This window comes from Apostichopus japonicus, chromosome 4 (assembly GCF_037975245.1).
Source record: "Apostichopus japonicus isolate 1M-3 chromosome 4, ASM3797524v1, whole genome shotgun sequence".
In the NCBI taxonomy this organism is placed as follows: Eukaryota; Metazoa; Echinodermata; class Holothuroidea; order Aspidochirotida; family Stichopodidae; genus Apostichopus; species Apostichopus japonicus.
In genome coordinates, this window is record NC_092564.1 from 12,342,608 (window position 1) to 12,366,857 (window position 24,250).

Here is a 24,250-nt window from a genome sequence, read left to right on the forward strand (position 1 = left end):
TTGGAAGCTAGACAACAAGAAACTGGGAATCCTTATCCCTCTAGCCACCCAAGAACCACGGGACCCCCTCCCTTTCCTTCCCCTCCCTCACCCTCGAACTTTACCAACTACTTATTCTGTTTGCTGTCATATTCAGTCTAGACGCACAGGCTTATATGACACAGGGTATAGTAAAAGTATGACGTAGGCGAAGGGAATTGGGTGTTGTTGTGTCAATTTTTGTTCGGCAAATCTATGGGAGAAATTCACGTAGGCATTAAAGTCACGGATTTCGAACGTGACGTACGTGACATGTTTTATTGTTTTAATAGATATATATATATATATATATATATATAGGCCTATATCTAAATATATCTATACCACATTTAAAGCGGGTGGCCCGGGTTCGAATCCCGGTGGAGGCTGGAAGTTTTTTCACTGTTCTGGATTTCCAATTCACTACAATTTCAGTTATATATGTATATATATAGATATATATATATATATATATATATATATATATATATATTGTATATACATATTAATGCTTAATTTCTTTGGTGTGGAAATAGATCAAGAGATTAATAGCAGGTTTCCTTTGATTGTCAAATTTAGGTCCAATAATATCACCTCATAATATCTTATTAAAGAACACAAGACCCTTCTGATTTACCCTATGCTCATTGTATTTCATTTGATACGTAAATGCGCATGCGTATTGGTTAACGCGATTAAGCGCGTAATTGCAACTTACGTCACGTTTTCTTTCCATTAGTTGGTAGGTTTCCGATCTCAATCATGAGCAAACATACTCTTGCATATTTAAACAGACCCTGTTCCCATCTTAGTTTACATAAAATTAAATTGAGAGAAAATATCGAAAGCTAAAATGAGGTACCAGCTGTTCTTTGGGAATATCCACTCAGCATGGTCTAGTAAAACATAATTACGATGACTTATATGTGAACGTGTCGTACAAAATTGCACGATAAATTCAGTATTAGCTTTTATACTACAGATACGCCATGCAGGTTTGAACATATCGGCATATCAACATATCCGCGCACAACTCAGCTTACACGACATTTGTTTCATAAATGTCTAAGAAGGTATCCACATGTCCACAGTGATATAAATGTGTCTATAATGACAATCAACATACTACAAGATCAAACTTTATGTATGTATTGTATGTATTTTAGATCCTCCTGCGAGCAGGAACTCGCGAAGAAGCTATCATTGGCTTATCAAAGCCGCAAGCTGACCGAAGTCAGTATGTTAGATTCATATTTTAACGTCCATGATCATGAATTGTCAATTGTCAACAACTCTGTAACTGGACGACATACATTAATCTTGGAGTGACTCGAACTGAGGACCTTATGATTGGAAGGCACCGGCGTTAACCACTGAGCTAACACTCCCTATATCGCCCTAGAGTCTGTAACCAGAATACATACAGTTATGGAACAAATATAGGCATATATATAACACGTCTACTAAACTGAAGCACATGTCACTGTTACTACCTGTGTGTTAGATAAAATATGTATATACCAAAGATAACACGGTAATATACAGTTCACTTGGCATCTTAGTGAAGTCATACATCACATCAAAAAAAAGTTTAATAATAAAGATTAATACGATATTGGAATTACTTTCATCTTTTAATCAACTGATTTTGTTCATTCATATTAAAATGAATTAGACCTATAGAATCTATAGAATCTGTAAAAACAATATACAAATATATTCTCCTTCTTTTTTATATATTTCCCTAAAATTCCGACAAAATAATCCAAAATATGGTCTTTAAAATGATAATAATATATAACTATTAATAGAATGAAGTTGATTATGTAAAGATATGGATTAGAATAAATGAATGAGTTCATCTTCATAAAGCGCCAACATGAACATTCCCGCCCATCCAAGAAGGAGACCGAGATTTTGAAACATGAATATGAAGCAGGAGCTTCCTTCCTCTTCTGACTTCGGATGAGAATCGTTTTGAAAGAGTTCCTGTGGGAATCAAGTTAAAAAAAAGAAAGTCATCGCCAAAATTCTCATATTTTGAAAGCTAATTGTAACAGCTATAGTTATAGCAAATCTCGAACAAGATTTCCAGACAAGAATTAAACTGTCATATTTTCAGTATGCATCCTTCGGTGTAGTTGCCTGATTTTTAAGTAGCACGTTTTAAATGTGTAATACAAATAGCTGAAGAAACAGAAGAAAACAACCCACCAACCCCCCCCCCCCTCCCCTCTCCACCTTCAGAATGTTTACTTGATAAATCAAAGGAAACATACTTCAGTAAGCCTCATGGCGAGTTCAGTTACGTTATCGTTTTTCCATCCATCATAGGAAGGAATCATATATCTTTGGCTCAGTACAGTTTCACCATGAAACATTAATTCATCTCCCCTAGTCTTTTTTTTTTTTTTTGGAAGATATTTAACTATTTGTTCTCGGCTTTCTTTGTTCATTGAACTCATTTCCTCGAGTAATTATCTTCATAGATTATCGTCTCTCTCTGCATTAAAAGAGGCGATCATCTCGAAAGGGAAAAACACAAAAATATGTTTAAAAAAAATGAATGCTTTCAAGACAACCTGCAAATCATAGACGAAATTGATAAACAGCGGGGGGAACGATTCTAAAAGCCTCATTAGAGCTGAGTGATTCTTATGGGAAGGCCAATCTTTAATGAGGTTGAGGGTTTTCACCGATTCTGGAATGATGAGTATAATACACACGCTCCTATATATTATTAATATACATATATCCATAACTGATAACGTGAACTCACTGGTAGAAAATGACCGTAAATTAGGTGAAGATTGAAAATCTTTTAAAAAAGGAAATGAACAACTGAAACCTGCGTCAACTTTTTGACATGTTAATTATATTCCGTATTTACAAGGTCGGTCATATAGTTATTGAAGATGCCTACTATGGGGGGGGGGGAGGGGAATCCAGAAATTATTCCTCGAAAATATATAAAAATTGAAAAAAAAAGTAGTAAAAAATTCCTTTCTAATGTATTATCTATTTCAACTGTATTTTATACTACATTATGATATTTTCCTAACTGCATTGTCAATACAATAGTAAAGTCTTGTTACGCAATGATGACGTCATAAAGACAAAATGTATTGTCAAACCTCGTCCAATGGATTGTCTTCCTGCTTTGGTGAGCCGAAACCGTGAGGTGGTTGTTCCTGGAGCGTTTTTGTCTGAAAATTGTCATATCATTTTATTAATAAATTATCAAGCAGCCATTGTCATATCTTTTGTTTTGAGAAAAGTCTAGTTCAGACTTTGAGATGGAAAAGGTTGGAAAAACTGATAACATCAATGAAATATCATGAAATGGATGTCAACAAGTGGACATAAAGTAAACAACTACGTGATAATATATAAATCTACCCCGTCCTCTGCACCCTCCCCTCGCCCCTCTCCCAACTTCTCATGCACCTTCTCCATCCGGTTCTAGTGAAACTCAAACACAAAGCAACATAATGTCGAAGTTTTAAACTACACACTGTGAGTAATCTGTCATGACTTGTTAGCCATCGACCATCTTCCACCCGCTCCTCCATTCCATTACCCCCACCCTCGTTCCACCCCCCCCCCCCCTCCCCTCCCTCCATCTCTCATGAAATTTGTAACCCTCTACAAATTTGAGAGCTAGCAATTCCATCTTTTACAAACTAATTTAGGTACCATAAGAACAATTTAAATGTTCTTTCACAGTGAAAAATAATTTGACTTTGAAGGTTATTAATTGATAGCTGATTAATGCATGTATGAATACATGACGGAATAGAGGGAAGCATATGCCTACTGCACATAATACACATAGCCTAACTATAGGAGTTATGACATATATGTCCGAGATAACGTTAAACTTGTGACCATTTAAGTTTTTTTTTAGCATATACGGAATTCGAGGTGACTTCACCATTACTTACTAAATCGATGAAGGATATGTAAAGGAAAAATCCAGCAACAACAGCAAATATCCAGTGGTGGCAAATCTCTGACATGGCGAGGTTGATTCCCACATAAAGGCCCACGAAAGCAAAGAGAGATGACAGAAAATTCCAGCAGAGCGCCATCTTTTTATCCATCCCATTTCTGATAAACACGGCAAAGTCGCCTTAAATTTTAAAAACAACAAAAATAAGCATTTAACTGCATGACTTTAATAATATTATAACGTTCAACATATTCTTTTAATGCCGTGTATCCGAGCAAATACCTTTGTTAGTTTTATGTTGTTTTTTCCCCAATAATTTTGTACAAACAATAAACAACAAGGAGTGTTAGCTCAGTGGTTTACGCCGGTGCCTTCCAATCATAAGGTCCCCAGTTCGAGTCACTCCAAGATTAATGTATGTCGTCCAGTTACAGAGTTGTTGAAAATTCACAATTCATAGTCATGGACGTTAAATATGAATCTAAGAGACTGACCTCGGTCAGCTTGCGGCTGTGATAAGCCAGTGAGGCTTCTTCGCGAGTTCCTGCTTGCAGGAGGATCTAAAATACATACATACATACATCCAATAATGGCCTACACGTCTAACCATTAATTGAGATCATGGTTGCGTGTGTAAAGTGGAGGGGCGAGTGCTAGGGAAGGGATATGTATTGGTGTGTGAGGGAGGGCTGTGTTTTTTTTTTTGGGGGGGGGGGGGTAATCAATTCTTTATTTCTGCACTACCATGTCAGCTAAATATATATTACATGCAATTGGACAACATGGAACACTTCTTCACTTTATACTCGGTCCCCCTCTCCAAACTATCCCCATCCCCACCTCAATCCACTCTACCACCATCACCACCACTATCAACTGTCCCTCTTTATTCATTTGTAGATTATATTAATATTCAGATGAGCTCACCCAATTCATGAGGTACTTCGTGGCAAAATATCGCGATGCTGGTTGATACACCGATATAGAAATCAGCGGTAAAGGCCACTCCTATAGCCAAGCCATCCATGAAGTTATGAATGGAGTCACCAACCAAAACAATCACAGAAGACGAGTTCATACCTGAAAACAAAATGGCAAAATGCATCGGATACATCATCCGTTTCTCATTGATATTAATAACCACTGCTTACGATGTAACAAGTCGACGAAAATTTTCAATATTTATCTTTACGGAAATGCAAATATTGAATTTACATTTTGTAAAATTGTGCCAAATTGTCCGTTTCCTTCTTTTAATTTGGTCACTTGGACTCTTGAACTAGTTTAGAGACCAGACAACTGAACCGAACACAGTAATCATTCAACAGTATGAATGAAAGCGCTTAAAAACCATTTTCTTCAACGCCATACAATTACTTTTGCTAAATGTAAATTTGGTTGCTAACGTCAACACAAAAACCGCCAAGACTAAGGGACCTGTTATCAATGACATTTTTTCAGTAATGCAACACTTCTGCGTTTTCAGGGATAATGAGGGGGGGGGGGGAGAGTCGAAGTTGTAAAAAGTAAAATAAATTGCCCATGGAATTTTTGTTTTTGATACCTTAGTGACGTATTAATGTGGGGTATAATGTTATGCACTCCACCACACACATATCATCCAATCCTGTTTTCATTTATATTAGCTACAACCAATGACATTTCACATCATTCGAACCCTTTGTCTTGACAACCGATGTTTATTATTCTCTATTGTTTGACAACTGGTGACAGTAATTTCTTTTGTCCCAATGTCACCAATTGTGACGCTTAGACATGCCCACCCACACACACACACACGCACACTTACATCATAAAAGAACATATTAAAGGAAGAAACACCAGGAGATCCTTTGGCAGTTAAAAGGTGTCTATGCTCTTTAATATTAATTTAAACAAGTATGCTCACATTCTCCCCGTTATTGATTTAAATATTGAGACAAGAAATATACCTCGTCAGAAAACTAGATCAGTGTATATGGAATTAGAAGTTACCGCTTGTTTAAGTAAGTGCAAATAAAGACGAGAGTAGTTGACAAATATTATCTGTTAGGCTTGTACTTTTCAAAAGTGTTGACATAAAAAAGCACTGTTTTATAAGACTTTCTTCAAGTAAGACATTTTTGATTTCGGGAATTAACATCTGCTTTCTGCATCGTGGATTAAAACGTTGGATAATTTTATCACGGGGGTGGCGTTGGGGAATCCGGTCAAATGGGGAGGGGGTGGTGACGAGTTACCTTGACAGAAAGAGCAAGAGGATTCATTTGTTTCTTCCGGCTCCATTAGCAGCTGGTCCATGATTTTACTCTGTTGAGATAAAACATCATCCACAAAGAATAGTGTGTATGCGCGTATGATGTAACGTCACGCATGGTATAACTTATCACAACGCATAAATACGCGACGACACGCGTGACAGTGTTTCATTGGTTTATCGATAAATGCAATCACCAGTTACCCCCCCCCCCCCCCATAAACACACACACGCCACTCCCAAGCCTACTCACACCTGCACACTATTGCCAGATAATTACACCAATTCGAGGAAAAGTACAAATTTCATTATACTTGCACCATTTCGAGGTAAAGTACAAATTTCATGAAGGTGCCAATGTACTAATATTTTTTAATGGTTCTGGTGGGAAGGGAAAGGTTGCTATCAAACCAGAAAATCTTTTACTTTTGAAAATAAAAATTAACACTGAATTGCTACTCAGTAACAAAGCGCGGATGGATGTAAGAACAGTCCAAAATGAAGTTGATTATGTCATTATCCTGCAATTAGTGACTGGTAATTTACTAACGCCTTAATAACAATAACCTAGTTCGTGTAGCAATTACGTATAAATTAAACTACGAATGTATGTATATATCCCGTGCTACAACATAGTAATCTAGTAAGGCAAAGTGAATTTTGCTCGAGGTTAATTGGTGACAAATAACTCGAAAAACTTATCAGTCCGTTTTCACGTTTTATAAGAATAACCATAAATTGTGCTAATTATGCATAAATAAACAGTTTGAGCTTAACCATGAATAAACATTTCTGCTTAGAACATGAATAAACAATTTTTTAACTGCGTGCTTAAATGACCCAATTTTTCATCATCCCCGCTTGGAAATATCCATATGAAACGCTCTTGTTAGTGAAGGCTATATATATGCTTATATGAATTGTGTTCTTTTGAAGATGAAATGCACTCTCAATCTGATATGTTCTTACAATTGAGCGTAATTTTGATAAACAAAATATGTTTAAATATGTAAATACATTCAGAGGAGTAAATATGAAATGTTGGATACAATCACAGCTGTACATAGATATGTGCAAGGTATACAGAAATGCTTGTAATATAACGCATTTATTTTATTTAAATCACTTTTTAGGGAAGAACCAACGTACGTTTGTACTGACCTGGTTATCATTTTGGTTGTTCTGAGATGTATTCACGGCGTTGTCCTGTATAAGAATAATATAATAGTAATTTAATTCAAAATATGGTGGCAAGGAGTTTCCTCGTTTACTTCAAAGCATATAGATATAAGCCACTACACACACACCAAAAAAAAACGATGTTAAAATGGGGAGCGGTGGAAATTGAGGTGGCCCTTAACGAGAAAAGTTGCGTATCCTAAAACATACAATGTACTTGAATTTGGTCCTATATATAAAAAAAAAATCTCACTCCCCACGCCTCCGCCACCCACACTCCCAACCCCACCCACCCAACCACCCACACAAACCCGCGCCTTAAATATTAAGTCTGACTGCACATCTGCCTAATACTACCCATCCCTCTTCGCCATTCTGTTAAACTTTTGTTTCCATGGTTATTTATGAATTAATCATCAAATCAAGTTTAGTCTGAACTGTACGTTGATTTAAATTGCACGACGTTTTGAACATTAACGTTTGTCGCTTTAAGATTCTGCTATTATGAACTGTTTTGTCATCCTTGTGAACGTTTTCTCCTCAAAACATACAGGGTCACAAAAATATGGTGGCAGTATACCAAAACTTACATAACCGTTCACTCTATTTCCAAGCCCTTGTTCGCAAGATTCATTCTTTGGTTTTTGCTTGGCCGACATCATCTTCAATATTTTCTCTACCAGGATACAGCAGTAGATGGTAAGAATAGTAGCTAATAACTTATACACGAAGCTTCCATAACCAAGGTGTGTTGTGTTGGTTAGTGTGCTGCTACGTGCGTGGGAGTAGAGCCCGAGAGACTGAAATGATAAACACAAAATCAAAGAACATCATAAATACCAACAGCAACAATAACCACAAAATAATAGTTGTGAAGATGACTTTGGAAAACTTCTCTCTACAGAGTCCAAAAGGGACGGAAATTCTATCAAGAGGGGCGGGGGTATTCACAAGCAAAGGTGATATTCAGGGGTAGTTACTAAACCGTCTAAATCAGTGACTTGCGCCAAAGCCTCAACCCCCTTTTTTTCTGATGATAACTATAACCCGACTTTTCAAGACTAAAAAAAGAAAAATCCAGATTTAATGCCATTTTAAATTTACGAAAGACTATGACTGTGAATCAAAATGAACAAGGTTACAATAGACGGTGGAGTAACCCCGCTGACTCTAATAAAAACAACAGAAATGCTTCAGAGACGCGCGCGCGTTTGGTATTTTATTCATTAGATCAGCGCTTAAAGCTTAGATCGATCAAGCAACATTGTTTTTTTTTAAATTTATTTTGAAAGTAACAGATTCCTTTTTCTTAAATCTACTAAAAAAACACAGTTCTTGTTTATTCCTACAAGTCATCCATCACGCAAATCCATTCCCATTCCTGTGCTTAGCGTAATTCTTTCTTTCGTCAAGTTAGAATAAAAAGAAATGACGAATTAGGTCGGATACCTAGTGATATAAAATGACAAAATATCACATAAAGATATAAAAAACACAAATAATAATAATAAGTAACAAAAAAAAACACAAGTTACTGTGTTGCTCTTTGGGCTCGTCACATCCAAATGTCAATAGCATTCTAGCTAATAAAATCGTGCCCTCTGGCCATTCTAGCAAATAACACCTTCTACGTTTGCGTGGTTAAAGAGTGATTGGTGACCATTACTGACGTGATAAATTGTGTTAGGATTTTTTTTCACATAATAAACTTTCCATTCCTTTTCATCCTATGTATTTGTGTCTTTATTTGTTATCCACTCTCTGCAGGTTTCCGTAAGAATTGGTTAGACATTACGTTGCATGTGTATTAATTTCTGTTCAATTACTGTTCTATATTAATCGACATTATACGTTACACCTTTCTTTAGTCGACTTGGTTTGTGTCGTTATAAGGTCTTACAGAGGATGTAGTTAATTTCAGATAACGTAAAAGGATGTGGTGAGAGTAGGGGCCAATGAATAACGTTTTTAACAAGAAGCAATCAATTGCATTCAGGAAGTGCGTCACCTACCTCTGGCAAGAGATGAAAAAATGCATCACCCGAGAGGGTGCTAATAGCTAAAGCTATTAGGAAATGCATCAGGGAGTTAAACACACTGGAACCGGAGCAAGGAATCACGAGAATAGCCAACAGAGAACATAGTGAAATGATGAGTACGGCTAAGGTACCCCAAAGGTAAACTATGGATACAGATGTCAAAAGAAGAGAGAATAAATTAAAAATTAGAATTAATTAATTAATAAAAATTAAATTAAAAAGTTTGTTTTGATTATAGATTAACCAAGAGCAATGATACAAGAAGAAAATGAGTTAAACAAGTTCAGTTACATCTAACAAAATAGCTAAACGATGACGTCATAATTTATGCATAAATTTAGGACCTGCCACTATAGTTTATCAATGTTGCAAATCTTTAGGTTTTTACTCAAATCCTTATCGAATGTAGAACACGGAAATTTGAATGCCAAATTTAATTTATGCCATTTATATGACCAAAAAACCGAAAATTTAAATATGTTCATAATTGTGTATGTTTTAATTTAATTTTCAATTTATTCTTTAAAATGACCTCTAGCCGCTAGATCAAGAAATCTAACAAAACTGCGTAGTATTACTAATTGTATGAATTTTAAGACACGTCTCTAATTGCTTTTACTAAATGACGGTTAACGAGCAAGTAATAAATTAATATAATTCGACTGTTAAGACTTCTTTGCCAAGACATGCAATTTTTTTTAGATAAAAATTCATAACTCAAAAGAGAGTACATACAGTGGCGTAGGAATGTACTTTTGAGTGGGGGGCTGAAGACTGATGGCCGGCCTGGGGGAGGGGTCTAAGGGGAGGGGACACCCCCTCCCCTTTGGAATTTTTTGCATTTCCAGGTGGCCTCAGATGCAATTTGGTGCAATATAGCACACTTCAACACCCACTCCATTTTGTAAAGAATTTTGCATTTTCACCCGGCCTTAGATGCAATTTGGTGCTTAAAATGAGATTTTTTTCTCATTTGGAAATGAAAAAGGGGTTTTCTGACTTGCGGAGCGGGGGGGGGGGGGCGGAACGATACTTCCGCCCCCCATATTTTTCACTGGGGGGCTGGCGCCCCCAGCCCCCCCGGTCCCTACGCCCTTGAGTACATAAGTTACACACAAAAAACACAGTACTCTGTAAATCAAGAAAAATCCTTTCAGCTTTTTAGGTTGACCTGTCTTATTCATTGAAAGACATGTAAAGCTGTATACGTTACGCTATTTAAGAAACCTGCACACAAATGAAAAAGAAGTATTGCAAGATATTTTTCCAGATATGAAAAAAAGGCAAATATGTTCTGAATATAAAGAGATATTGATATACATCTTCGGCAACTCATATTGGCGAACCCGATATTATTGATATCCTATCATTTTTTGGGGGGGTACAATTCTTGGTTTTTTATTACTCCTCGGTTTCGACTTGAGGAAAAAGTTGATTCTTTAGAAAAATGACCAATCGTGTATAATGCTTCTCTTCTTGGTTCTGTTTCTATGTTCTGACATGCTTGATATAGAGTAACTAAAATCCAAGAAAGATTGAATAAACCATTTCTCACACCCCACCCCTCGCCAATCACCCACTCTCGTCCCATCGCCACCTTTATTCCCCTGTTGATGAATGGCACAAGATTAACGCAGGATAAACAAGTTGCAATCTGGTACAAGTTCCACCTTCATTTCTTGACTTTTTAAACAAAGAAAAGTTATTGCTCTACCAGTCTCATCCCAGCTTCATTCCTGTCTCATCAAATTGTTACCTTTATCCTTTCAATTTCTGTTTCTACATTCTACATAACCCAAAAGAGAGTACCTAATTTACACATTTTACAGGTTCGTGAATCAAAGCAGAGTAGTGGTAAAACTAGCCACCTTGCCCCGAGCGCACCACCAGCTCCCCCAGCTTTCAGTCACTCCTCTCCCACCCCCCCCCCCCTACCACCACCATACCACCCATTCCAGTCTTATCCCATCTTCAGATCGAACTTAGGTTTCATCGCAGTTCAGAAATGAGGTGGGGGAGAGGGAGGGAAGGGGGAAGTATTTAAGTCACGATAACTTACCATCAGACAATTCTGTGTTCACCCGTCGTTGTTCGATATTTTGACAGGCTTCACTTGACAATTGTTGAATCAGAGAAGGACAGAGACGGGAGAATTCCTCTCGGTCTAATCCAACTTCAGGATCAACCCCAAAAATACCGAAGAGTTCATCCGCTGAATAACACTAATACCAAAGACAAGAGAGAACACATGGTCAGGGTTTTACCAATCTTACAATATAAAGCTCACTCAGACATCGCTCCATGGGGCTATAACTGAGTCTGAAAGCATAAAGCGATTATACACCAAAGTTTGATGCTGTCATACCAATATTGATTATGTAATCATATACGGTTGAGCTCTTTGGTAACTAAGTATTCTCGACTAAATCTTAAATTGATGACAAACTCCTCCGTTTGGGTTTAACCATTGGAATCCAATTCATGTTTCGTTTTACATATAAGTGAAATCATCATTATATAAACTAGTATCATCAATACCCCAATGATGATAATGTTAGTCTTACCTCATTTCCAGCAAACTCTGCCTCAAGATGAAGATCCCTTTTCCTCCTATGTCTCTCTTCCAAATCCTCTATCGATCGCGCATGCCTGTTTGCTTCAAGTCGCCTAGGGGTGGATGTATGGTTCGTTGATGTTTGGTTCGTTCCATTACCACCGACTGGAGTGGTCATAGTCGGAACCATTACGGTGGTATTGTAGCTCTCTGTTGAGTTAATGGTTGTATTGGTTGTCATGGTTGTATTGGTTGTCATGGTTGTCATGGTTGTCATGGTTGTCATGGTAACGTTTAGTGTAGGGGCGATCGTTCCTTCGAATGAAATATTCACTTTTGGTTGAATGGTTGTTGTCACGGTAACATTATTGTCCTCGTGTTCGACGTGCTTCTCTTCGAGACCAATGTCTTTCATAAGCTTCATGAAATCTACAACAACAAAAAAAGGTAAAAAAGAAGGGATAATTTTTTATAAGTATGCCGCAAATATCGTGATAGTACGTAGATAAACGTCACCTATGAATACCAACGTTATATGTCCTTGACAACCAAACGTTTTTTTCTTTCTTTGAAATTTAGACGCCCAATCATAAAAAGCACTTTTAAGAAAAAACTGGGAAGAAAACATTACAAAGTTCAAGAGGGATACGAATAGTCTCGTCTGCAGGAGAGGAAAGTTAAAATATGTGTTTTAGCTTATGTAGAGCTACATTTGGTAAATAGTTAGTTATTTTCTAAGTAAATAGAATGATTAAGCTCACTTTACGTATTGTAATAAAACTTAAACTCCATACGCATTTAGGTCAAAAGTCGGTTTCATTTGGGTGGGGGGGGGGGGGCTTATCTCGTTTACATCATAATGTTACCAGGATTAGTTTACAAAGGACATCTTGAAAGACAATGGATTCTACCACAGCACAGGCGGAGTACGTGTTGTATGTACGGTGACGTCATAAGAAAGCGATGACATTTGACCTGTACACTTACCTTCCATCATCATCACACCGTCGATCGTACCGTAAGTAACAAATAAATCGTCGATGAAGAAAATAGGTTCAACGAGTTGAGATTCTCCGATACAGTGCCCTTGAAGTATATGGTGAATCAGATAGGCGAATGTTACCTCCATACCGGCAAGGTCAGCGTTATTGGTCGGTATACCGGCATCTTCAAAGAGCGACTCTGCCGTGAAGCACTTTAAGACGAATTAGACAAAGAAAAAAAATCAGGTACATGTCTATTAATCGTACCGAAACAAAACCAGGTCGGGTGGAACTATTTCCCCGCGCTCTCAAGCTGACCAGCAATCAGTTTTTCATGGTATACCGCCCTCATTTTCTAAATCAACTTATAGATATCAGGGTATACCGCGATTAGTATTTGCTGACAACTTACTGAGGAAAAAAAATGTTGAAAAGAAAAATGAAAATGAAAGTGATGGATTGGTCCAAAAATAGTGCAAACTTTGCTAATAAATTCTTTCCGGTGGAAAGTAAACCGATAAACGGATCTCTAACCCTTGAAAACTAAACCGGTAGCTCTTTATAGCCTAGTATCACCGGGGAGCAGTTACTATAAGCTCAATTTGTTTAGTTTAGTCATTCTCCGGCCATCATTTATCCCACACCATATTGACATCCTTATGGGCAGTGGACTACAACGTTTTCTTACAAAACCTGTCAAACTGAATTTTATTAATTAAGACGCTTTTGTGTATAAAACTGTCAAGTGAATTGATGAATCAACAGGAGACACGAAACGAAGCTAAATTTAGTCCGGAAAAACTGTTATGACTAAGTTATAACTAAACGTTGATGAGGAACGGATCAAGCTATATTTAGCGGGAAAGACCGTCCATCAATGTTTTTATACTACATTAACATTTTTCTGCTAGAACTTTATGAGAAACCTTGTACGTTTTATAACCGGTGTTTTTTTTTTTTTTTTTTAAATACGTGTCTTTATATTTGGAATTTGTATCAGCATTAAAGTAGTTTGTATATCAAGCAATGAAAGTAAAACAAAGTGTGTTAGGAAGAGAGAACAGTATCATTCTAAATTCAGCATAAATGTTCTAAATAGTTCTGTTAAAGCTGAAATGTTTACAAAGGACCTTCGTAACCATGCCACACGAAGAGGACGATTTTCTGTCATAGTTTCCTCCGCCTCTGATTATAGGTATCAAAAGACAATATGAGGATGAAATAGATGAGGAACATTAAGACTTCGGCTGGAGCTTTCCCTCTTCCTGTAAGCCAGAAAATTATTTAAAATCTACAGTTTTATATCAATGACTTTGCGTCAGTCATTTGATCGCGCGGACGTAAAATGATGGTCCTCATAATGATCATACAGAGGTTTCGATAGTCAGGTTGGGCCCTAGGGACAATTATGTCACCCTTACCCCTCCCCCTTCACTCCCCCTTTGCCCTTGCACTCTCAATTGTTTTCAGTAAGTAAATTATGAAAATGATATAAAGTTCTTTTACTTCCCGGGGGCGGAGCGGTAAAACCACTGCCTTTTCGTGAGGCCTTTGACCATTCAATCGATTTCACTGTAGACTTCGGAGAGGAAGTGAAAAACTTGATTAAGGTGTGAAAGCTTCACGTTTTTCAATCTATATGGCGTTGTGCGATTGGAGACAAACTTGCTACCCTCATTATATATCAGACGCAAATAAAAGGACGTCATAATGACATAATGGTGACATTTTAGGGACTCCATGTCGACATTACTGGAGGAATAAAAGAGACATTATCTGGTTTTAGCTTACCTCATATTGCGTCAGAGGTTGATAAGTCTCGTTTAATTTCTCAACAATCGCGTTTAGTTGCTGGATTGAGAATGTTTCACAAGGTACACCAACCACGGGAGATGTTTCTTCTGATCCGAGATTACAAACTGTTTCGACGATATCTTCATAACTTGTTGAATTCAGTCCATCAGTCGAACTATTGCAAGTTACATTCAAATCCTGTGCATAGTATATCAGTATCAACGCGGCTTGTCCCAGTTGTTCGATGTCTCGCACAACTGGTTCATTCTGATTGGTACCGTTGACTCCTAAGGTAGAAACCAACTTCTCGGTAGTTAAGCACTGTCAAATGAAAATGAAAAACCAAATATGCTAGAAAATATCAAATAAAGGACACTTGTGCTGGAAGGTCAAAACTTGTTTACTCCGTCACCTTCATCTGTTCATGTCGGTCTTCCTCACTGAGACATATCATGGGGAGGGGAGGGGGAGGGGGAAGGGGGAGGGGACCAACACCGGGAATTCCCCTTCTGAAGATCCGACATGGTCTATAGTAAAACTCTTACGGGCTTACAGAACCAGGTTCAAGGGCATAGGAACCGGGGGGCTGGGGGCGCCAGCCCTCCAGTGAAAAATATGGAGGGGCGGAAGTATCATTCCGCCCCCCCCCCCCCCGCTTCGCAAGTCAGAAAACCCCTTTTTCCAAATGAGAAAAAAATCTCATTTGGAGCACCAAATTGCATCTAAGGCCAGGTGAAAATGCAAAATTATTTACAAAATGGAGTGGGTGTTGAAGTGTGCTATATTGCACCAAATTGCATCTGAGGCCACCTGGAAATGCAAACAAATTCCAAAGGGGAGGGGGACACCCCCTCCCCTTTGGTCACACGGTCGAAATATTGACATAAATTATATGAAATATCTGGATGAAAAAGTAGAATTGCAACGATTCCAAGGTATGTTAAGAGACAGTCGAAATATCGTATATTGTGGAAGTTGCACACAGGCGAAATGATGGTATATTTTGTCCATATACCGAGGAACAAGTTCAAATGTCGACGAAAGAATTTTTTAGAAATAATAGTATTTAACAAACAAAAAAACTGCGGGATTTATATCGTAAAACAGTTTAACAAATTTGAAATACAAATCACAAATCGATGCCCAATTCAGTGACTTTTCATGCTCCTATATATAGCATATGGATATACCGTTGGCTACTGTATTTTCTACCGCTAATTGGCTAGGTGCGGTGATACATACAGTCAAGACTAGTAGCATCCGGGTTCCTGACAAGATTGATGGTCAATCCATTTCTTCAAATGTCTAGGAATTTATGTTTCTTCATTTATGTTTACATTTCTTCTTTTAACTTTCCGAAACGTTGTTTTTCAGTTTATTCTCTCCTTCTTGACCTGTAGGGATGAGAGCTTGGGGAGGGGAGGCTCCGGGAGGAGGGGTAAGGGGGGGGGTGAGGTTGGCGGGTGTAGATTCCTAATGATACATAAAACATACCTCATAACATGTGCTGGCACCGACAATATCTTGACAGGCCATTCGATCCATAAAGACGTCTATCATAAGTTGAATTTGTCCCATGTTGATGAAAGATCCAAATATATCTTCATCCAAAGCGTGTAGGTAATCCGTAGCCTCCTGGAATGGGTCAGTCGCGGACCCCATCACCACCATTTCAGATGCTCCCATTTTCGGAAAGAAAGCCCCAAGAAATCCTAAAAGAATTACTAAGAAATATCTAGTCCTCATCTTCGGACCTATTTTTTGTTTTCTATTCTTTTTTTGATCACAACAACACTGCACCAAAGGGAATCAGAGCAAATATATAGCTGATCAAGTTTAATGCTGTACGTATAAGCAGCTATATGCAGTCAAGTAAACGGCAAACTAAGTTTGTATGTCGATATAGTGCACCACAATGTTGATAGGGAAGTGTGCTGTGGAACGCTGGCTATATCATCGGCGGATATTCTAATTACGAGAAGTTTAGTCACCGAAATAACCGCATGGTGTTTACCCTCTTCGTGTCAAGTGACAAGATATTCAAAAGGAAGGTTCCATCAACGTAAAGATTATTAAAGAAAATATGACATAGACCTAATGATTATTCATTATGTCACATCATAACTCTTCCGTTACATGCCAGCATTTCATGGCAGTCGTATTTAATTTCCGATGATGTCTATACTTAAAACCAAATGTCAATGCAATGTCTTTTAGAGAAGAAGAAAGGAACATTCATTGACCTTATTCTTTCTTTCTTGCAGCTTAAATTATCTCCCTTTTTCGGTTAATAGTTGACAGGGTTGTGGTCCATTTAGTTCACAGAAACTCTTTTATATACCGTGCTGCTTTATACATTCAATCCGAGCACTATAGAATATTTGTTGTAGTCTGTTTTTTTTATATCGTTTTATGTATTAACATTTGTATATGTAGATGTATATATATTTTATATGATATCCTATCGTTTTACCTTTTTTTATATATTTCCTTTCATCAGCAGTTATTTGTTTATATATATATAATAGTTATTCGTCCTGTTAATGTATTTTATGACTCATATTTGTAAATTTTATATCTATACTGGAATGAATAAATGAGGCTGAGATTGCGGACCTGGGAGGAATATAGTTTGATAATTTTGGCAATATTTACGGTTATGCCTTTTTAAATATATCATATATATCAAGTCAAATGATGAGATAAAAGGAGGGGTGAGGGTGAGGTGAGTGGCTAGGGCAGAAGCACAGTCGTAATGAACTATGTATTTCGATAATGATGTACCAACGCTTCCTCCAAATATAGACTAATTTTGGAAGAAATACGAAATCACTCGGCTTAGACATGCTATCTACCGAAACCAATCAACCGCTCCTCCCGTTCCTAAAAATGGTGTACGTCCTTAACAGTTCTTTATTCCCTTCATTGAAAGATGAATCCGCAAATTTTGCAGGAGGCGCGAGTGGCTATCATTATACAGACTCCGCCTTTTTCGAGCGGGCTGCTCTGTTTGTAACTTTCGTGTTCCACATGTATCCAACGTGACAAATTTAACGGTACTTGATTCAAGATCAAAACTACACTATGATATGTTTCCCGAAAGGTAGCGAGGGCGGTATTGATGAACTTAGCATACATAGACTCCGGATGATGTGTGACCTTATTATTTCACTTTGGCTTGGGCTTTGAGTACGTTTCTATATGTGCTGTCGTGTTGGGCGAATCTAACCGTAATAATAGTTACCGACTTCGTGATCTGCGTTATAGTCATTAGCGCCCCCCCCCCCCCACACAATTCTGCAAGGTCGGTAAGAGTGACTCCATGGTTTTCCCTTTCGGAAAACCAAAAAGAAACATCCGACAGGGAATATTAGAGTACAGGTCACTTGTCGCGGTTCATTAAATACGTCAAGCGGAAACTTTCAGAAACAGTATTTTCTATGTAGACTGTTAGATATCATCATGATCCTCCCTCTCTGTGCTGAGAAATGTTCAATACTGAACAGTATAAGTGACCGATCGTATCTTACATTGAAATTTGGTTTTGAACTTCCAAGACTGAAACCAAGCGGCCCCACAAAGGGGAGGGGACCCCTGATCTTACATCCCTCCCAAGACCACGACAAAAACTCCCATTTTCTTCAGATATAACATGACAACCCGTCCATTAAACGTACATTGTTTTATTTCAGCAATTGTATGTATGTATGTATATGTGATCTTCCCGCAAGCAGGAACTCGCGAAAGAAGCCACGGAGGCTTGTAGACTCGCAAGCTGACCGAAGCCAATCTCTCGGCACACATTGTCTTTTCGTTTTGTCTTGTTTGGTTTTTTTGTTCTGAAACAGAACCTTTCTTTGAAGCCCGTGTCCTTCTGTTTCTTCCCTGTTTTGTTGTATTTATAAAAGTTTGAACAATATTTGTTTTTGACAAATGTTAATTAATATTGCACTAAAGTTGTATTTGGTGCGAAGTAGCTTAGCTCAATAGAACGGCTGACGAATCTTGGATGGCGTAAACACGAAACCGATAGAATGTAGCGTATGTATCATAAGTAGGGTCAACATGTTATCCAAGCATTAAATGTAAAAGTTAGGGCGTTTGCAGGGAAACCGCGTAACAAGACTTTATTAAATGTCAGTGTGTAACTCAGTGTATGTCTTCGAACTATCAAGCGTTTGATGCTGACGTTATGAGCAATCTGATTGGCTGAAAACTCCGTAATTGAGAACCTGTTTGGGAAAAAAAAATTCGCAGCCGGGCGTTACAATAGAACAGAGGGTCCCCAAGAGAGGTTCGTCCGAAATTTTGAGCCAACAGATCACTAACTGCCAGTCATATCTTTTTGCACGAACAATTGAATGAGTACCAACATAGCTTATCTTAGTATGCTTGTTGTAGTTAATAGATTAAGTGCCCACATATCAATTCCAGATCCATTACGGTGCTTGTTCTCTTGTTATAACATTTTCACTTTGGTCAGCTGCAGTTTAGATGAAGGGAGAAAGAGTCAGATTCAATTAGTATTAGTTATACCCAGGAAGTTCCACTGATAATTACAAAAACATGATATCAGGATGTAGTGAGGGACACTTACTTGGGAATAAGAGACCAGTGGCGTAGGAAGGTACTTTTGAGTGGGGTGGCTGAAGACTGATGGCCGGCCTGGGGGAGGGGTCTAAGGGGAGGGGGTGTCCCCCTCCCCTTTGGATTTTTTTTGCATTTCCAGGTGGCCTCAGATGCAATTTGGTGCAATATAGCACACTTCAACCCACCCACTCCCATTTTGTATATAATTTTGCATTTTCACCTGGCCTTAGATGCAATTTGGTGCTCCAAATGAGATTTTTTTCTCATTTGGAAATGAAAAAGGGGTTTTCTGACTTGCGAAGCGGGGGGGGCGGAATGATACTTCCGCCCCTCCACATTTTTCACCGGGGGGCTGGCGCCCCCCCAGCCCCCCCGGTTCCTACGCCCTTGTAAGAGACCGTTGGGATATTCCCACAACCTGTTATAAGGGAGTGAAGATTTCACTGTCAAATTTACCGGCAACCTTCTCTTGTAACTCCCCTTCCCCTGCAAGCTCTCCCCCGTACCCCCCCCCCCCCCCCCCCCGCCTTCGTTACTTATCTATAATGTAGGCCTTATATCAAATGTCTTTGTGTGTAATAATACGGCTGAGGTTAGTTCCAAGGTGTTTCGACAACACAGCTAGTTGACCTCTAACGTCACTTCCGTTTCAGATTCGCTGATCTTATTGTGGAGTTTTGGGATGTGTTGGGGATAGAGATGAAGATGCTAGTTACTTTTAGAGCATTTTTAAAACGAAATGCATAAAATCAAGTCAACAAATGATGGAAAACGAAACATTCAGTGTGCGGTACTAACTGTTTGCATCACTAAGGTAAGCGAAACCCTCAGATCTAGGCCCTAGGTAAAGATGGTACACGAAACACTCAGTGCGCTGTACCAGGTGTCTGAATCACTGTATCTGTGATGTGGTGTCGAAACACCCTGCATGGAATTCCAAGTGTTTGAATCACTGTGTCCTGGTAAGTGAAACCCTCAGAATGCAATATCAAGTTTTGTTGTCGAAACACCCTGAAACTAGCCTCAACTCGCTGTGTTGTCGAAACACATTGACACTAACCTTACTGAAACCCCTCAGAATGCAACACCAAGTTTTGTTGTCAAAACACCTTCAAACTAGCCTGAGCAACTAGCTGCGTTGTCGAAACACCTTGACACTAATCTCAGTGAACCCTCAGAATGCAATACCAAGTTTTGTTGTCGAAACACCTTGAACCTAGCCTGAGCTAGCTCTGTTGTCGAAACACCTTGACACTAACCTCAATTAAACCCTCAGAATGCATTACCAAGTATTGTTGTCCAAACACCTTGAAACTATCCTCAACTAGCTGTGTTGTCGAAACACCTTGACACTAACCTTGTGAACCTTGTGAAACCCTCAGAATGCAATACCAAGTTTTGTTGTCGAAACACCTTGACACTAGCCTCAACTAGCTGTGTTGTCGAAACACCTTGACACTAACCTCAATTAAACCCTCAGAATGCATTACCAAGTATTGTTGTTGGAACACCTTGAAACTAGCCTCAACAAGCTGTGTTTTCGAAACACCTTGACACTAACCTCAGTGAAACCCTCAGAATGCAACACCAAGTTTTGTTGTCAAACACCTTCAAACTAGCCTCAAGTAGCTGTGTTGTCGAAACACCTTGAAAGTTGACACTAATCTCTTTGTTGTCGAAACACCTTGAACCTAGTCTCAACTAGCTGCGTTATCGAAACACCTTGACCAACTAGCTGCGTTGTCGAAACACCCTGAAACTAGCTGCGTTGTCGAAACACCTTGACACTAATCTCTTTGTTTTCGGAACACCCTAAAGCTAGCCTAAACTAGCTGCGTTGTCGAAACACCTTGACACTTATCTCAGTGAAACCCTCAGAATGCAATACCAAGTTTTGTTGTCGAAACACCTTGAACCTAGCCTGAGCTAGCTCTGTTGTCGAAACACCTTGACACTAACCTCAATTAAACCCTCAGAATGCATTACCAAGTATTGTTGTCGAAACACCTTGAAACTAGCCTCAACAAGCTGTGTTGTCCAAACACCTTGACACTAACCTCAGTGAAACCCTCAGAATGCAATACAAAGTCATCATTCATTCACTTCCCATGCTCCATTAATCCCCATGCTTTATTCCTCACCGTGCCCCATTAATCTACCATACGCAATTCATATAACACCATTCACATACCTCCATTCATTCACCTACTAACCCCACCCACCTTTTGCCATCCACTGATCTACCAAATATACTTCTAACCATTTAGTCAGTCCAACCTTAATTACAACCTTTACTCACTCTATTGCAATTCAACACACCTAGCCTTTATTTTAGTCTGACATAAGTTTCTAAAAGAAACATGCTCAACTTTTCTCCCATAGACACCAAATAGGGCTTACCTATTAACCAAATCAAATGTTATAAAAGTCTATTATATTTCCACTCTATTCTATTGACACTATTGTTTTTCTTTACTTCTTTTCCAGACGCTTTGTGGAGGTTGATCTGACAGATTTACATACAGAAGGACGGCTAATGTGTGAACATACAGAGAGACAAATGGACCAACAGACAAATAAACAGATGAACAGTAACAGTGTTATGTCCCCTCTTCACCAACTTTGTCGGCAGAGAGATAATAAGTGCTTTGCATAAGGACATAACACAGGTGCATTGACCAGGATTCAAACTAGGAACCTCTTGCTGTGTGGCTTTGCTAAAAACTTTTAAAAAGAAAAGTACTAATAACTTTGTGTAGGTTTGAGTTAACTTACTTTCCTTGCTCCAATGCAACCATGCCTGTTCCATGTGAAAGGCATATAAAAACTTCTGTGTACCTGGAAACACTGCATGCAGTGCTTGGTATTCTTGTTCGGAATAGTCAAGCATGAAGAACTTGGGGTTCCAATCAAGGTTCCATCTTTGATGATGTCAAGGGCCTCTGTTATCGCAACAGTCGTTTCATTCTCTGTGATGAATTCAGCCACAGGACTATAACCAACCTTGGTCCTCACAAATACCAAGAACAGGCAGAGCATATTTTGTGGTCGTGTAGGTGGCATCAATGAGTACCATGTCTCCATAACGCTTTAAAAGCAGTTGTTGCTGGCTGGTCTGATGGATGAACAGGAAAGTAGTGCTTTCTCCGGTGTCATAGCTGTCATCTTCCATGTCATCCCTATCATCTGTTTCTTGGACAATACCTTGTGTTTTGGGCTTTCTATGTGTAAATGAGCGATTGTAACGATAGGCGTATTCTTGTGTGGGCGTACATGTATATAGTGTAGCCTTAGGCTATGGTGCGCTTGTAAGCGACGCATCGCTGTTTAATTACGTAACAGAGGTTTCAAACGTATCGGGCGCGGCGCGCTGTTTGTGGTGCGTGCGTGCATCTGGTGTGAGTGTGTGCGTGTGGTGTGATAGAACTTTCTTGTGTATGAAAAGGTTTGGCAGAGCTTATGAATGAGGCGGTGAGTACGGATGGTTGACCGGCCAAAACTTGTGAGCGAGTGAGTACGTTTGATTCATATGTAGTGAGCTTGTGACTTGTAAGTAAAGTATGCTTTATATTTTATATTTAGTTTGCTCCAGTTGAGTTGTTAATTTATTCAAGTAAACCGTTGCTCCAGTTGAGTTATTAAATTATCCAAGTAAACCGTTAATCTTTTGTTTCTGCGTTATCTTTGCAACTTCTCTCCCCTGAGTCATCATACTTTTGGGAGGGCACGCCAGTATGGAAAACCACTAAATTTACATATGGATCTGCACATCTGAGATAGCTGTTTGTTTTGGCTTGTCTGAGCACTTGCGAAGAAAAAAAAAACAATCTCGGTTGTCTTCACTTTGCCATGCCTTCACTTTTTCTTCTAGATTGAGTTGGTCAAATTGTGAAAACCTACCTTTACATAGTGCCAGCTGTATGTAGTTTCTTATTGTTCTGTCTGTGGGAAAATATCACCTGTCATGTTTCAGAGGATTGGAGTCAGGACAAAGCTCATTATAGACAAAATGCTCAAGTGTCTTTCCATAATTCCTTATATAATCTTGTTCCTAACTTCACGATGAATATAGCAAAAACTGCAATTTTTTTTACAAATGTCACAATGTGACTTGATCCTATACAACACTTCTACCAGCCTAGATCAGTTTCTTGAATATGTGACATGATGCTTGTTCATCTGGGCAATACAGGGCCTCTTCTACCTTCACAATTAGATATTATGCAGCTCTACAAGTTAAAGCATGATGTTGGGTCTGAAGTGGGTACCAGTGAGAATAAAATAAGGGAGGTGCCTCTGTCCATTAGAGAAAATTGTGGTTTTATTAAGCCCCTATACATAATATGGTGAAGCTTAAGTAAGCTTATTTCCAAGTAATGGTTTTTGAGGAAAACCTGGGAGAGGGAACAAGGGCTTCCCCCCACCCATCCCCTTTGGGAAATTTGTATTTCTAGTTGTGTATTTGAAAATTTGCTCAAGGTCTGGGAAACTGTGGGACAAGACCTTATAGAGTGCACCTGCCCCCACCCCCAGATTCCTGTCAGTGGGTTTGTTTGTACCTCTTGTGTACCAGATAAAAACTTCACATTGTTAAGTATGTTATGATTCTTGCATTGTATGTGTAACAAAGAAATATAAAATAAATGAGTTTTATCTGCTTGTTAGAAGTTCCTACACTCTTTGTCCTTCCTGAAGCGGGCAATGTTTTTGATCCTTCCAAGTTTGCTGGACTGAGCTGCTGCAATTTTCTTTAGACCTAACGTACACACTCCGCCAAGGTTTTCTTGCCAATCAAAAGCAGCTGGTAGTGAGCTTTAACAACATCAGCTCCCAGTTTTCTTGTTTAAAAAGGCGGGCACTGTCTTATGCGTTGTTGAAGAATTT

General features: G+C 38.7%; 1 protein-coding gene and 1 long non-coding RNA gene across 2 annotated transcripts; one reads left to right on the plus strand and one right to left on the minus strand.

Annotated features, from left to right (window-relative positions):
- Positions 1 to 543: 543 nt before the first annotated feature.
- Positions 544 to 16,719, minus strand: LOC139966017 (zinc transporter ZIP12-like). Its single transcript, XM_071968657.1, has 13 exons — positions 16,271 to 16,719; positions 14,774 to 15,097; positions 12,987 to 13,194; positions 12,010 to 12,428; positions 11,505 to 11,667; positions 9,419 to 9,588; positions 7,997 to 8,206; positions 7,389 to 7,433; positions 6,211 to 6,280; positions 4,898 to 5,050; positions 3,963 to 4,150; positions 3,153 to 3,224; positions 544 to 2,007 (listed from the first exon to the last, which is right to left on the minus strand). The coding sequence occupies exons 1-13, from the start codon at positions 16,520 to 16,522 to the stop codon at positions 1,858 to 1,860; spliced, it is 2,424 nt and encodes an 807-aa protein (XP_071824758.1). The 5' UTR covers positions 16,523 to 16,719; the 3' UTR covers positions 544 to 1,857.
- Positions 16,720 to 19,955: 3,236 nt separating this feature from the next.
- LOC139966476 (uncharacterized) lies at positions 19,956 to 23,029 on the plus strand. The gene is made up of 2 exons (XR_011792681.1): positions 19,956 to 20,180; positions 21,854 to 23,029. It is a non-coding gene; the product is annotated as an uncharacterized lncRNA (long non-coding RNA).
- Positions 23,030 to 24,250: the final 1,221 nt, after the last annotated feature.

Bases quoted from the DNA above. Each gene is read 5' to 3' on its own strand.
- LOC139966017 (XM_071968657.1), bottom strand. From the start codon at position 16,522: ATGAGGACTAGATATTTCTTAGTAATTCTTTTAGGATTTCTTGGGGCT. The intron at 8,207-9,418 runs GTAGGTGACGCA...TTATCATTTCAG, and splicing joins TTTTTCATCTCTTGCCAGAG to TCTCTCGGGCTCTACTCCCA. The intron at 7,434-7,996 runs GTAAGTTTTGGT...ATTCTTATACAG, and splicing joins GAAATAGAGTGAACGGTTAT to GACAACGCCGTGAATACATC.